General features: G+C 39.7%; 1 protein-coding gene across 1 annotated transcript in view; it reads right to left on the reverse strand.

Annotated features, from left to right (window-relative positions):
* Positions 1-202: 202 nt before the first annotated feature.
* The window catches only part of Spata18 (spermatogenesis associated 18), a 34,215-nt gene continuing 17,928 nt past the window's right edge, over positions 203-16,489 (reverse strand). The window contains exons 5-14 of the mRNA XM_026387054.2: positions 15,787-15,882; positions 13,998-14,053; positions 13,655-13,850; positions 11,640-11,681; positions 11,306-11,531; positions 9,661-9,819; positions 8,635-8,810; positions 6,264-6,387; positions 4,327-4,410; positions 203-265 (exon numbers count right to left, since the gene is read on the reverse strand). Of these exons, the coding sequence (XP_026242839.2) occupies positions 203-265; positions 4,327-4,410; positions 6,264-6,387; positions 8,635-8,810; positions 9,661-9,819; positions 11,306-11,531; positions 11,640-11,681; positions 13,655-13,850; positions 13,998-14,053; positions 15,787-15,882 (1,222 nt within the window). The remainder of the gene's footprint in view (positions 266-4,326; positions 4,411-6,263; positions 6,388-8,634; positions 8,811-9,660; positions 9,820-11,305; positions 11,532-11,639; positions 11,682-13,654; positions 13,851-13,997; positions 14,054-15,786; positions 15,883-16,489) is intronic.

Below are 16,489 nucleotides of genomic sequence, written 5' to 3' on the forward strand. Positions count from 1 at the left end.
ATCTAGGTTTACAGCAATTAAACCTCTCAACTAGAGGCTCTTCCTGTCTAACTCCAGGGACCGGCATGGGTCCCATCAGTGAGAGGACCCAGAAATGGATGATAGGAAGGGAAGGGATATTCTCTAAGGAGCCAAACACTCATGGTGCTACACAATGCTGAGTACTAGGAAGAGTATTCAAAAGCAGAAAACTCAATCCGTCTTAACTATCCTGCTTACTTGGCAATGTACATCTTATTGGAGAAGGACTTCGACTTCGAGATATCTGAAAAATAAGACAAAGTGTAATGTGAACCACACAGTAGACAGAGCTCAAAGGATGAACCCTTTGGACGTGTTTTTTACCCCCCCCCAAAACTATCTAATTAGTTGCTCCGAGGCCCTTTAGAACTATGATTTCTCCCCTGAGGCTGACCACTGTGAGTCCTTTTATGTTTTTTGAACTAAATGGGCACTCAGTGTGGTTTAAATTATAGTATTAATTACAAACTGGGTTCAATGGCCATATTGAAATTAATGCTTTTCAGAAAATAATAATTATAATAATCAATGAAATCTAAAATAATGATATAGTCATCTATTACATAGCCTTAATAAGTCGTCTCATGTCTCCAAAACCCTGCCTTTAAAATCTCATCTTTAATTTCAATAAGCAGAAGCTACCATTATTACTCTCAGCTGACGCTGCCTGCAAGCATCATTCCTGCCCTGAGTTGTCCAACACTTTAAATAAATAGATTGCTAAGGAAGATAGAGTCTGTTCTGGATGACCTCAAATAAGCCAAAAAGCCAGACTAACCAAAAACATTTATATTTTATTTTGCAGATATACCCAGTTTTGTTGTAGAGAGAGGCTGATGGAAAAAGAAGGAATGTTGGCAGAAGTTTCACCTTTGAGAATACATTCTAACTCCCTTGTCTAAAGTTCAAATTACTTTGTTCCCTTTAGCAAAAATGAGAAACAGAAGGTTTAGACGTGTCTAGGGCTCATCACGGAGGACACTGTCCATGGATGAAATGTCTAATCAGAGTCCAGAGTGACAGTCTGCCCCAGCTGTCACACAAGACATGTCTAACATTACTTTCCTCTAATATGCAGTTTCCTCTTGGAATGGGAAGACTATGATTCTCCCAGTATAATGCTCCCACTATTTTCCTTTTATTTATCAGTCCATTACATGCATGTCTTTTTTAAATACTTAATCAGAAATACAGGTAATCAAGTTATATTAAAATCCTCAAGAGCAAAATTACACAGATGCATGCCTCTTCCACCTCCCCACCATTCTTAGGCCATTTTCCTCCCCTGAATATTTTCCCCAATTCTCAGCTCATTGAAATTCTACTCATTCTAAAAGAGCCAAAGAGCTCCCCAAAGAGCTCTTTTATTTATTTATTTATTTATTTATTTATTTATTTATTTATTTATTTTACTATCATGGCCTTTGTTTTACAGACTGTACTGCTTTATAGACTGGATTACATTCAGTTAATTTGTTTAAATTATATTGATCTTCCTATATGGGGGTCCTTTCAGGGAAAGACTAATCATGCTTAGTTGTTTTTGTGTCCCTCCAAAATCTGACATCTATCAGTTACAGAAGGAATGTTTGAGAAGGAGCCAGCTGCAGAAACAAGATGCTTGCTAAACTCCTTAAGGTAAGTCTGGGCTAGATTGTGGCTCAGTGGAAGAACGCTTGTCTAGCACATGTGAGACACTGGGTTCAATCCTCAGCACCACATAAAAATAAATAAATAAAATAAAGGTATTGTGTCCATCTACAACTAAAAAAACTATTAAAAAAATAAACTACTGAGCAATAGTAACAAAAACAGCATAATATTGGCATCAAAATACACTTGTAGACCAATGGTACAGAATAGAGGACACAAGAGACCAATCCACATAATTACAGTTATCTTATATTTGACAAAGGTGCCAAAAATGTACATTGGAGAAAATATAGCCTCTTCAACAAGTGGTGTTGGGAAAATTAGAAATCTACATGCAACAAAATGAAATTAAACCCCTATCTCTCACTATGCACTAAACTCAAATCAAAGTGGAACAAGGACCTAGGAATTAAACCAGAGATACTGCATCTATTAGAAGAAAAAGTAGACCCAACTCTCCATCATGTTGTATTAGGCCCCAACTTCCTTAATAAGACTCCTGTATATCTCAAGAATTAATATCAAGAATCAATAAATGATGGATTCAAACTAAAAAGCTTCTTCTCAGCAAAAGAAATCATCAGTGAGGTGAATGGAAAGCCTACTAATTGGGAACAAATTCTTACCATATACACATCAGATAGAGCACTAATCTCTAGAATGTATAAAGAACTCAAAAATCCTAACACCAAAAAAACAAATAAACCAATCAATAAATGGGCCAAGGAACTGAACGACACTTCTCAGAAAAGGTTATACAATCAACCAACAAATATATGAAAAAAATGTTACAAACTGGGTTCAATGGCCATATTGAAATGAATGCTTTTCAGAAAATATTATAATAATCAATGAAATCTAAAATAATGATATAATTGTCTATCACATAGCCTTAATAAGTCATCTCATGTCTCCAAAACCCTGCCTTTAAAATCTCATCTTTAATTTCAATAAATTTAATTTCAATATCATCACTAGCAATTAGAGAAATGCAAATCAAAACTACTCTAAGATTTCATCTCACTCCAGTCAGAATAGCAGCTATTATGAAGACAAACAACAATAAGTGTTGGCTCAGATATGGGGAAAAAGGCGCAACCTTATGTTGCTGATGGGACTGCAAATTGGTGCAGCCAATATGGAAAGCAGTATGGAGATTCCTTGGAACATTGGGAATGGAACCACCATTTGACCCAGCTATCCCAGTCCTCGGTCTATACCCAAAGGACTTAAAAACAGCATACTACAGGAACACAGCCACATCGATGTTTATAGAAGCACAATTCACAATAGCTAAACTGTGGAAGCAACCTAGATGCCCTTCAGTAGATGAATGGATAAAGAAAATGTGGTATATATACACAATGGCATACTATTCAGCAATAAAAGAGAATAAAATCATGACATTTGCAAGTAAGTGGATGGAGCTGGAGAATATAATGCTAAGTGAAATTAGCCAATCCCCAAAAACCAAATGATGAATGATTTCTCTGATTTAAGAATGCTGATCCATAATATGCTGTAGGGGGGATGGGAGGATTAGATGAACTCTAGATAGGGCAAAGGAGAAAAGAGGAGGGGGATGGGAGGGAGGATGGGGGTAGGAAAGACAGTGAAATGTGATGGTCATCATTACACTAGGTTACATGTATGGAGATATGAAGATGTGACTCTACTTGGTGTACAACCAGAGATATTGTGCTCTATATGTATAATATGAATTGTAATGCATTCTGTTGTCATATATAACAATTTAAAATTTTTACAAAATAAATTAAAAAGAGAAAGGTGACTCTTGTTAGCTGTGTTTTGTTTTGTTGTGTTGCCAAGGAGATCTCGTCCCTTTGGGGCTACACCTGCTATGTTAAAGAACACTTCAGAGACATCTAACATTATCAAGTGTGGTTCTGCTCCTCCGCTCTCTTCTAAAACAAGGCTGAACATACATGTAAACAAATGCTGTTTGAAGGAATAGATGATTGTTAGCCTCTCTGACATATATATGTCTTGCTCCAGTCTTGACTAAATATTATTTGTTGAATAAATGGACAGTGGTGAGTTGTAATAATGTTTCTAGGGATGCTATCTTCAAAATTTTCAGAGATGTTTTTCTGGGTTTTTTTTTAATCTTGATAAAAGTGTTAGTAATTCTTCCAAGAACCAATACACAAAGAAACGAATTTTTCCTACTATGAAATTGGGGACAAATAAATACCTTCAATAAAGTAATGAAATCCAGATCCATTTGGATTTGTATTGGAAATGAACCATTTCCCCCAAACTCACACAGTAATTGTGAGAGGAACCAGGGACCTGTGACCAGATCAGTTGACCAAGGCATCTCCTTCTCTTTTCAGAAAGCTATCTGATATCTAATGGCTAACATCAGAGATAATAAAACTACTAAGTACGGAAAATCTATTATTGCTTGAACTAATTAAAAATACCAAAAAAAAAAACCCCACCCTCCTCTTCCTTCACTCTAGAATGGTAAAACTCCTTAGCCCACAGTAATATAAAAATCACTTTAGGGTTAGTGATACAAGCTCTCTTTATACCTATGATAGACTTACAATCACCAAAGAGACTGCTGAAGCAAAAAAAACGTGGGCTGTAGGCATTTTGTGTAAAAATGATTAGACAGATAAGTACCGTGCTTAAACCAATGCGGTTACGGGGGCAAATGGGACTTAAACTCCTGCTTCGACACCGACTCACAGCTCTCACTGAATTCCACTAAAAAAAAGAGAGAGAGAGACAGAGAGAGAGAGTCAGAGAGAGAGAAGTAAGTAATTAAGAATGTACAAAAGAATGTGCAAAAACTGACACGGCTTCAAACAACATGCATATCCCGTGAAACGAGAGGTTTACCAACAGGATTATCCTTGCCCATGACTGGTCACCAGTATGGGCTACATTCTTTTTATTTCCTATGACTGCCCAATATTGGGCAATAATTTTTCAAATAAAATCACGCTAAAATGAACTTGGGGTTATTCAGATTCTTGGTACTAGATTTTTTTTTAATTTCTTAGAGTAAACTATTAGAAACCCCATTTAAGTTTGCAAGTGTTGGAGAATATAAGCTCCAGGTGGGCAGGGATTGTGTCTATTTTATTCATTGCCAAATCCCCTAGCATTTAAGTACATTGCTCAGATCATAGATAAGTACTGAATAAATATCACTGAATGAAACACCACTGTTGCACATTGACTCTCTAACTGTAAATGAATGAAGACCAGAACTGTATCTCCAATTTATCTGATTGCATATATTACACATATGCTGTTTTTATTGTTTCAATAATAATACAACGATTTTATCCTACAAGTAAAATCCCCTCTTAAGATTTCTCTTTCAACTCAACCCTTTTCTTTTCCAAGTTTTTCCTTTTGGGGAATCAAAATCTTTTGATTTTGAGGTTTAAGCTTGGGCAAGTGTTGGTGATATACTTGATGTGAGAGAAGGAAGATGGATAAAGGAAACTGGTGGAGAATATGAGTACAGTGGCTGCTTCCTCTCTCTCCCTGCCAAACTGCAGTGCAGCGGAGGTTTAAGAGGCAGTATTGGAGGTCAGGAAGCACACCTTATGCTCTCATAAGATCATTGTAGAGCATATGTAGCTGTCAGATCAACAAAACCCAGTTTTGATGAGCTCCACTCTCAGAGCACAAAACATTTTATTAAGCTACAATCCACCACAATGGGATTTTTAAGCTACACAAACCATTTTCCTAAGTTCTTTGAAAATAAAATACACCCTTCCCCTTCACTATATGCTGCCGTGAGAGGCAGGCACTTCCCCTATTGCCCAGTTCAAAGAGAATCGAATCAGAGACCACCCAGATGATGGTTTTGCTCTGGATCAAGGGGTTTCCCTTTAGAATTAACCCTTTTTAGGTAAGGCCAGGTTCCACACTGTATCCCATGAACTATGTACAACCCAGCACCTGTGGCCACCAGTTGCAGCACCCGGTCCTCCTACAACACACACATGCTCACACAATTAGACACCCAGGATTCCCTTATGAAGTCTGTTAAATTATTTAATATGTTTAGCACTTGTATAGCCCTGAATATAGAGAAAGCAATCTTCCAAAACTGATCTGTTCCTCTTCCCTGACTCCTCTTTTTCTCCATCCCTCCCCTTTCTACATGTCATACCAAGGAGAGAAAATTGGCACATTCATAGTTTCCCAAAATGAAGACTTATCAGTAAAAAATTGTCAAATTGTTTCCTGAAAGTTCATTAATCACTTTCAAATGCTTAGGTTTATAGAAAGCCTCCAAACAAGACGATTTCAAGGGTTTTCCCTTAAAATATCATAATCCCTCTAAGAAGAGGTAAATTTGACTAGTTCCATCTTATAAATAGAGCAATGAAGAAATTACTGCCAGGGAATAATGCAGAATGATGGAAGAATAAATAAAAACAATCTGCTTTTCTAAGGCCATCTTCTTCTCCTTTTTATGAAATCTTAAACAACTCTTCATCAACTTCTTCTATAGAATCTTTGGGTTTATAAATATTCTCGAACTTGTGAATCAAATACTGGGGATGAACTGTCATTATGCAAGGCCACCGTACAAAAGCCCCTCTCCTGGTGACAGCTTCTCCCTTCATAATGACGCAGTCATTCTCCATGAGAGCAGGCCATACGTGGTAATAGACCAAGGGAGCGGTGAAATCCGAGTCATAGCTACGACGGTACCTACAGTAAACACAAAAGAACAGAAAAAAGAAGTTAAGCAATTATATAGCAGCATCGGGGGAAACCTTGTGTGTGAAGTTTCTTTTTTGATTATGCTTAGATCTAGGTAAATATGGATCCCAATCCTGTTATTAAAGAGATGGCTGCAAGATCTTAAAATAGAAACCAATGATAACTAGGACCTGTCAGGAAGTCACTTAGAGCAAGTCCTGGAGACTAATCTTACTCCTTCTCTGCTCAGGATTGTAAGATTCGCAAGACAGGGAAATGAGACTATCTGAAGTCCCATAGGCTTCCTATAAGATTCTCCATGCTGTCTCTGTGGACAAAGTAAAAGAAATACAGGTGGATGGTTTACTTCTGCAGGTGGCCTGGAAACTGGTTCCATGATCCTATCCAAAGAGTAATGAATGGATCAACAAGAACCTGACTGAAGATATTAAAGGTTCTCTTTTAATCCTATACATCAACACGTTTACCAACGACTTGTACAAACAGAAACATGCTCAAAGGTGTGGAGGATAGGAAATGAAAAACAGATGATGATTATACAAAAATAGATCAATAAGGCCACAAAAATAAGTTGGCTCTAATACGATAAACTAAAGGTTAATGTATATGAGGTCCTGCAACTGAGTCTAAAGAGAATTTAACTGAACAAATAAAGGAAACATGGTTTAGTCTCAACATGAGAGGAAATAAAATAGCAGGTTTTAGTTGCCCTCAAAATGTGTGAACAGTATTTTAAGGCTAAATATGAGAAAAAAAAAAAAGAAAAATGGCTGTACGTTTGTTAACCCCCTCCACTGGTAGTTCAAACTCGCCTATATTTAATTGCAGACACTTTCATTAAAATGAATACTCAGCAGAGCATGAACTATGATTCCCTGGTTGGTTGAATCTGCAGATGGAGACCCTGGCGGATTCAGAGAGCTGAAGGTAGAAACAAAGCCAATCTTTGTTCAGAATCCTGATTTTAACTGGACAGCCATCCAGGCAAGAAAGGCAGGAGGTGCCTCTGGTTAAAGGCCTGTGACTGGGAGGGCAGACAGGTCTGGGAAATGGGAAAATTCTACAAACTAAAATGGGTGAAAGTTTGAGTGTTACTGTCCATCCTCCAAAGGAGAGAGGAATAAAGGAAGGTGGATGACCATGATGATATATGCTCAGAAAGATCCACCTGTGATGTCATGTTCTTCCATGAGTGGAGGCATGCTGGGATCAGTGACCTAAAAGAAACTAGAAACAGATAAAAGCTGTGCTGTAAGGCAACCAGAAAGCCCAATCACTGATGTGATTTGCCTAAGCCCCCAAAAGGTATGTGGTCTCCCTCAACAACATGCTTTCAAGAGTCCTGGGTAGCCCCTTCCCCCCGACTCCATGACTCCAACAACACCCAGAGCTGATATTTCCTGAGCATGCCAGCAGTTACCTCAGCTATCCTTCTATTCCTAGGGAGTAGGCATCATTATTTCCCCCTTTGACAGAGAAGAAATTAAGGAACAGGAAAACAGAGTAGCATGCCTAGGACTACTCAGCCAACAGGAAGTGGAGCTGAGATTTGAACCCAGGCAGCCCAAGACAGAATCAGTGTTCTCGGCCTCTTCCCAGATTAATCTCCAGTTATAGCTAAAATTTCATCAAATCTCGATAAATGTTTAAAATTAATTTAATATCTTTTAATTTATAAAGAGAATATCTGTCATGTAAAATTTAGAAATCTGATTCTAGATAAGAATACAGTCCATCCTCTCAAACTTTAGTGTGCACAAAGCACACTGGGTACTTTTTAAACTGCAGCTTCCTAAGCTCCACCACAGACTGACAGCATGAAACAGCGTATCATGGAATGTGGCACAGGAATGTGCGTTTTGCACAAGCACCTTGAGTGATTTGCACACTGCACACTGTACTTTGAGGAACCTAGCCTAAATAATTCAATAAAAGCCAATAAAAAATAATACACATTTGCATTTATAGAGCACCTTTCTTTTAAAATGTTCCAGACAGGTTCCAGGTACCCTTAGTTCTCTCCAAAGCCCAGTCTGTTTAGTGGAGAATGAACCCAGGAAGGGCCTGCTCAGAAGTACAGAGAAGTCCACAGCAGGCCCTGGAGAGCAGAGGGTCTACTCATCCCCCCACCAACACACACATATACTGGAGTCCCCTCCCCGGCACTGTTCCCAGGAACAGAAGCAAGGCAGTTATTAAGGGGGATCCCTTAGCTTCTGCTCCTGTGTCTCTTACTTGGTGTCATTAAAAACTTCTCCATCCGCCCCAAAGGCAATGTCAAGGGGTGGCTCTAAGGACTGCATGGCAAAGGCGATGCAGCAAATCTCCTGGATAAAGTCACTGAGAAGGCAAAAGTCAACTTCAGGGGGGAATGAGATCTTGGGGTTGACATTCATGGCACGGATCACATCCTGAAAAACAAAACCAAAAAAAAAAAAAATGGCATTATCTGGTGGCCAACCTGTGACAAGACACTCTGACACCCTGAGGACTCTAACATCAGCTAGGACCAATGGGGGATGGGAAAAGAGGGTTTCAATGAAAATAAGCCAGAAAAACAGTATAGGTGCTACATAAAGAAGGATGTTGTCACTCTTTGATAAGGAAGGAGGAAAGATACACAGAGCACAAATGACATGCTGAAGGCCCAAAACTAAGAGGGAAAATGGTCCATGGATTCTTAAATTATTTTCTTATTTTTCTTTGCTGTGTAAGTGTATAAGGTGCCAACACAGAAGTCTGACGTGTTCCTAATCCATAAGAATAATTAAAATAGCTTGCTTTTATTGAGTGTTTACTATGTGCAAAGTCTCGTGCTAAGTAAACGATCCGCTTTCTTTCATTAAATCCTCTCAATGACACTCTGGGGTAATAATCATTGTTGTTTCCATTTAAAGGTTAGAAAATCTAAGCCCCGAAAGGTTATGTAAACGTGTAACATCACATGGCGCAGTCAAGTGGCAGGGTCAGTATGCAAATCCATCCTTACTTCCCAAATCCCTTCCTCTTAAGAACTATGATATTCTATCTCCCAATCCTAGGGCCCCACTTGAAGAACAGTACTCTGAAGCTCAGGACATTTTTTTCCATAAAATTTCTAAGAAAAAAATAGAAGTGACTAGTGCTACAAGACTAACTGAATGCTGTTCCTTCTTCTGTTAACTGGAAGCAATACAAATGCTAACGAGTTCCTGAATTATGAATCTCCATTGCAAATGTCATCAACCACAAGCCAGTTCTAACAAGAGACCCAACACTTACGTTAACACTGCTAACGGAGTCATACAGATCAAGATGGCAAATGATATATTCGGAGACAGCATTCTCAAAGTCATTCGACCCTCCATAATTTGGTGTTAATGTCTTCCTCACCCGGATCTTGAAGTGTCTGAATGCCATTTTCGCCACGTGAAATGCCTCCTGCGTGTGAAAACACAGCACATTTATTATCTAATAAGAGGAGGAAGGTAAATAAGTTCAAAGAAATGAATTCAAAAGAATAACAAAGTCCACATCATATTAGACTTCAGATAACTGAACACAGTTGGTCGAAATGTTTTTAATATGATAGAAAATAACATCTCTCAATTTTGAAAAAGCATGCAAGTGGATACATAACAGCCCACATTCACTAATTGCAAGCATTAGCCACTGTTCTGGTCTTTCTGAGTGCAGTGAAGCAGGATAGTACAGATTTAAGGACAGAGGTCCTCTACCATGAGCCCACTACAATAGCATATCACTGGCTGAGAATGAGAGAAAACTATCAGTCTAGAGTTCATTCCCTACATAAGCACATTGTCATGCATATTTCCTGTTACATATTAATTCAATAAATCTTTCTAAATACCTTTTATATAGTAGGCCCCGGGAAAACTCAGTTACAAAAAAGAGACTCAGCCTCTATGTTTGCACAGCTATAACCAACTCAATGATTCTTAATTATAAAAACCAGGGTTGGCAAAAAATTTTTGTATGAGGAGCCAAATCTTTTAGGTTTTTCAAACTACCTACAGTCTCTCACATTTTTTCCCTTACAATTCTTTAAAAATGTAAAAATCATTCTTACATTCTTAGTTTGGGGGCAGTATTTCTCATAGAAATACAAGCCAGGCCCAGGTATAGTCCACAGGCCATGGTGTACTGACCTCTGATATAAATGAATAGACACAGGATTCTGGACAATTCTGCTGTCATAGCAACATTTTCTTTTTTTTATATCTAATTATTCTCATAATAGATCCTAAGTATCTCAGTATGGCATTGAACAACCCATTGAACAAATGTATTTACTTTGGAAACTAAGGACTGTAGGTTTTTAATTTGCCCTACTCAAGCAAGCTGGTGTATTAGCAGTTTCATTAACTACTCTTCATTAAATAAATGAAGAGTTGACACAATTGCAACTTCTGATGTTTAGACCTGAAGTAAATGAATCAAGCAACAGTCATTTGCAGTGATTGATTTTATATAGAGAGAGAAAGAGAGAGAGAGAGTGTGTGTGTGTGTGTGTGTGTGTGTGTGTGTGCTCGTATGATCATATTAGACAAAGTTGATTTACAGTGCTAATCAACTTAGTATATACCCATTGAAAAGAGTGCTACATTTATGGACTCTTCTTCAACAAATCGGTCAATACTAATAAATGCATATGAACAGTTATTGTTGTGAAAAGCAATTCACCCCCGAATATTTGTAATGAAAGAAGGGAGGGAGAGAGGGAGGAAGTGAGGAAGAAAGGAAGGAGTGAAGGAGAGGGAAGGGACAGAAGGGGAGACCGGAATGCCCCCATTCAGTGACCTCAAGATGCACAAGTCCCTTTAAAGTTGTACCATTCACTTTATCCAAATGTCTCCCCCCACTGCACCCAGGACAGCTCAAGTCTGGCCACCAGAGTGTCACCTACCACAGTGGCGATGTAGATGATCCGCTGCACTGTCTCTGCTTTGTCGATGCAGCGCCGCAGCAAGCACTGGGCATCCAGGCGGGCCTGGGAATAGGCGTCGCTGAATCGGGACAGGAGAGCAGCTTTGCGTGCCACACTGGACATTTTGGAACCACCGTTTGGGGACGTGTTTCTGATCTTGGCGATTTTGTTGTTGGGGCTGCTGGACCTGCTCCGGCTGGGGCTGTGGCTGGGGCTGTGGCTGAGGCTGTGGCTGCGGCTGCGGCTCTGGCTCCGGCTGTGGCTCTGGCTCCGGCTGTGGCTCCGGCTGTGGCTGTGGCTGCGGCTGTGGCTGCGGCTGCGTGGGCCAGGGCTAGGAGACCGGCTCCTGGGTGCCCTGTGGAGGAGGAGGAATCAGGTGGGACACGCTGAGTCCCTGGCCTCTGCTTGTTCCCTGGTTCTTCTCCCCACATCAACTGCAAATGACACACCCAACCCTCCAAGGGAGGTCAAGTGGCTCTCTGGAATGACCTTCCCCCCAGTCTCAAAGGCCACCCCAACTAAGAAATTACTGGAAGAAATATTCCATATCTGCCTAGTGAGTTGGGATTTATAAAGCACTCCCCTTAGTGTGGCACGTCTATCCTTGAAACAACCCTGTGAGGCCAGCTCTGCTTCTTGGCCATTTTACACATAAGGAACTTGAAGCTTTAAAAAACTAAAGGACCATCCTCAAGGAACACAGCTAGCAAGAGCCAGAGTTCAAGAGGAGAAGTCAGAGGTGGGTGTTTCTGACTCTGACCCTGGAATACTAACACACCACAGGAGCACATCGCTTGAGCCTTGTGGGACAATCTGGATTGCTACCCAATAGGAAGTGAAGTTATCAACCAGCTAATCCAGAGGACATGGCCCCAGAAAAGGGACGTTTTACATGAGAAACTGTACTATGCTGTCAGTGTTGACTGGCAGGCTATCGGAAGGGGTGGAGAAGGCCTTATGTTTGCTAATTTCCAGGGTGAAGATGCCCCTACCATGGCAGAAAGGAACAGGTTCCAGGGAGCAAGTACACATCAGCACCAGGACAGCACAGAGGGAGTCATTTAGGGAAATGGGTACAGGCAAGGATGATGTTTCAATAGCCTGAATTAGAGCATGCTGGGAGCCTGGAGCAGAGGGGGTAGAAAAAATAAAAGTGATGAGGAGACTCCCAAAATCAACATGCTTCTGTGTTCTTCATCTCACACTGTCTTAATGACCCACCTCAACACACCTGCCCTTCAGTGGAAAAGGATTTCATAATACTTAACCTATACACACCACCCATCATGTGACATAGGGAAAAAAAAATACCATGCCCTTCAACAGATGGATAAAGAAAATATTACATATATATACATACACACACACATACCTACACACACACACACACACACACACACACACACACACAATGGAATATTACTCAGCCATAAAGAAGAATGAAATTATGGCATTTGCTGGCAAATGGATGGAACTGGAGATTATTATGCTAAGTGAAATAAGCCAGTCCCCCAAAACCAAAGGCAGAATTTCTCTCTGATATGCAGATGCTAACACACAATAAAGGTAGGGAAGGAAAGAATCGAAGTTCATTGGATTAGACAAAGAGGAATGGAGGGAAGGGAGGAAGGATGGGAATAGGAAAGACAGTAGAATGAAATCAGACATCACTTTCCTATGTTCATATATGAATACACAACCAGTGAAACACCACATCATGTACAACCACAAGAATGGGATCCTAATTAGGATAAGTTATACTCCCTCAGCGGTAGAGCGCTCATCTAGCATGTATGAGGCCCTGGGTTCGATCCTCAGCACCACATAGAAATAAATAAATAAAACAAATGTATTGTGTCCAACTACAACTAAAAAAATAAATATTAAAAAATACACTCTACTGTCAAGTATATCTAAAAAGAACAAATTTTTTAAAATTTTAAGAAAAAAAATACCATGCAGACTGCTGTCCCTGGAGAGAAGAGTCCTAGACCTCAGAGAAAAGAACCCCTACATCATGAACATCCTTTCAACTCAGGCACCTCTCACCTGACCAGTGCACACAGCCTGGTTTCAAGTAAACAACCACCCTCCCCATATTTCCCCATTGAAGGGAAATTACTAGCAATCCAGGAGTTGTTTTCTCTCTCTGGAAGAGTGCAGAAAGAAAATGATCCCCTTATAAGACAAAGCTTCCCAAATTGTTGCAGTTTTGGTTTACAGGGTCACTGTAGTCCCCAACTCCACCAACTTCGCACTTTTACTACTAGCTCAGAGGGGAAAAAAAAAAAAAAGCCAAATGAAAAGATCAATGAGAATTTGTCAGACCTTCCTTGAAGACCAGCTTTTTCAGCCGACAAGACAGCAATCTCATCCTTCAGGTTTCGGAGCTGTTTCTCATAGTCAGAGATCACCTCTGCGTTCCGCTGCTCTGCGCACCGCTGCTCCAAGCTCCGCTGCTGCTCTAAGCTCCGCAGCTCTGCGCACCGCTGCTCTAGGTTCCGCTGCTCTGCGCACCGCTGCTCTAAGGTCCGTGGCTCGGAGTTCCTCTGATCAGAGCGTGGCTCCGAGTTCCTCTGATCAGAGCTCCTTCTCTCTGAGCCCCTCTTGAAGGAACTGCGGTGCTCAGGTCTGATCTGGTCTCTGCTCTGTTCTCTGCTCTGGTCTGTACGCCTAGGTTCTGAGTTCCTATGGCGAGCATCCTCCTGGGCTTGAAGAGATTTAAGCCTGAAGAGCAGAGAGAACAGGGCGGGGAGGGAAGGGAAAAGATTAAACAGAGGAAAGGAAGGAAAGGGAAAAGGAAATGAAGAGAAAGAAGAGAGAGAGAGAGAGAGAGAGAGAGAGAGAGAGAGAAATAAACAACAACTGGTATACCTAACATTAGCCTGCCATTTTGCATTGGAAAGGTGAGATGGAAATACACATGAACAAACACATATGAGCAAAGAGCAGAATTGCCAGTATCTGGGGGTTAGTCCCCATCTGCAGCTTACATGGGAAAAGGTCCCTAAAGAAAGAATGCTCATGCAGGGCCTCTAAGAATAGTAGAGTGGACCTATACTCATGCTGTTCCACACTGGTCTCCATTCTATGAAATTCTGGAAACACCTGACCTTCAAATCCTAGTCCAGGGCTGAAGGTGTTGCTCAGTGGTAGAGCACTTGCCTAGCAAACATGAGGCTCTGGGTTCACTCCCCAGTACCTCAAAAAAAAAAAAAAAAAAGAGTTGGAGGGATGGACTTCAATAGAAATTGAATGGTATTCAAAAGACTATCTAGAAGTACAAAACTATGAAAATAATGGAGTACAGAAACAAACCAACAAAAAAATCTTTAGAAATAAAACTGGCACCCTCCTGAAGATCCAAAGAGATGTGGCTTCCACAAAACAGAAGCAAAAGCCATAGAAGAACATGCTGTGATGATCATGACAATAGTGCAAGATGAGAAGGTGAGAATTAAGATTCAGAAGTATGAAGAGAAGTGAAAAAAGGTAATAGGGTTAAAAGCTACACCAAAAACAGCAGACAACAGATTCAGAACTATGGAGACCAATGAGCAATATGATCAATGAACTTTCGAACGTGTACCAAATAGGAAATAAGAGTTTAAAATGATGATGAGAGAGAAGCTAAAAGTGGAAAACAGAACAGCTTCTAAGCTAAGAGGTATGTGTGTTTCTGAAGAAAGGAGAACAACTAGAATGTGAAAACCATCAGAAAGTGTGAGTTTGAGTATGTGTCTGTGAGTATAAGTGAGTAAAATACACTTACCACTTGGAAATCAAAACTAACACCAAAAAACATATAACCTTAAAGGAGCCACATGTCGATTTGTTCCCTTCTAGAAATTGATCTTTAGGTAATAATATGAAATTTAAGCTCAGATTTTCCACAAAATTATCCCAGTGTTGTTTTCCAATGTTGAAAATCCGCATCTAAGTTAATATTCAACATGAAGGAAATATCCAAATGATGGAAATGATGAACGTATTTGAAACTAAGTTCTGCAATTATTTTTTCATGGTGATAGAGGAAAACAAATATATTTTGGGGATCAAAAATATATACTTATATATTTTAGTCTGTATTCTGCACTGTTAATCAGAAGGAACATCAAATGGACAGTTAGTGGCACTAGGATTATGAGAGGGTTTTCAGATGTCTTCATATTATGTTGTACTTCAGAGACTTTAGTCTATATCACGTAAGTAATATTTTTGTTTTCTTTTTGTGGTATTGGGATTGAACCCAGGACCACAAGCATCCTAAGTGAGCACTCTACCACTGAGCCTTAGGTAACATTTTTGTAATAAGAAAAATATATCAAACATTACTAAAAATGTTGCTGCCCTTTCTCTCTAATTATGAATAATATTTTTTCATACTGTAACAGAGCATCAAAAAAAACTTGAGTCAATGATTAATCGGGAGGCTGCAATAATCCTATCATTTTTCTTACTGCTTTTTTAGCTGATTTATTTCCTCCTCTGCAGCCAAAAGGGATATGGCAGATCTGTTCTTGGTTTCTTCGAGAGACTTTCCAGTTTCAGCAAGACTGTAAGAGAAATCAGTAACTAAAGACAGATTTTCTAAAATCAGCAGACTTTCCAAATCAAGGCCTAGGTTCTCTTGGAGACCTTTGTCATATGATATAAATTCAATGAAAACAAAATCAAATTATAAGACATCTGCACTCAATCAGATAATATTGCAGATATTATGGTGGACATGGACACAAAAACATGCCAGCACCCTTAGCTCAAGGTCAAACACAGAGGAAGGTCAGAGCTACTTTAAAGACTGTGTGATAACTATTAATGTTAAAATGTAAAGGATGAAGGAACTCATTCAATTGGACCTCCTTCGCCTCTTCCTAATTCATCTACTCTATTTATACCCAATCCCCAGGTTGTCTCTCTATAAAATCTCCATTTTTCTTCAATATACCAATACCTATTCCTGTTGCTTTGCACTGTAGAGCTGCATTTGCCTTATTTTTCCCAAAACTTCATAATATAAAAAGCTTATTGCCCACTACGAAAGTCCTCCACAATCACATCAGACTACAAGTATTTCAGGTCTTTCTGCTTCTGATGTCTGCCACTTATTGTGCACAATTTTCCTGAGTTTTTGTTGTTAGTTTCAAGGATTCTCTTCATTGT

The sequence above is a fragment of the Urocitellus parryii genome, chromosome 10 (genome assembly GCF_045843805.1).
Source record: "Urocitellus parryii isolate mUroPar1 chromosome 10, mUroPar1.hap1, whole genome shotgun sequence".
Taxonomy (NCBI): Eukaryota; Metazoa; Chordata; class Mammalia; order Rodentia; family Sciuridae; genus Urocitellus; species Urocitellus parryii.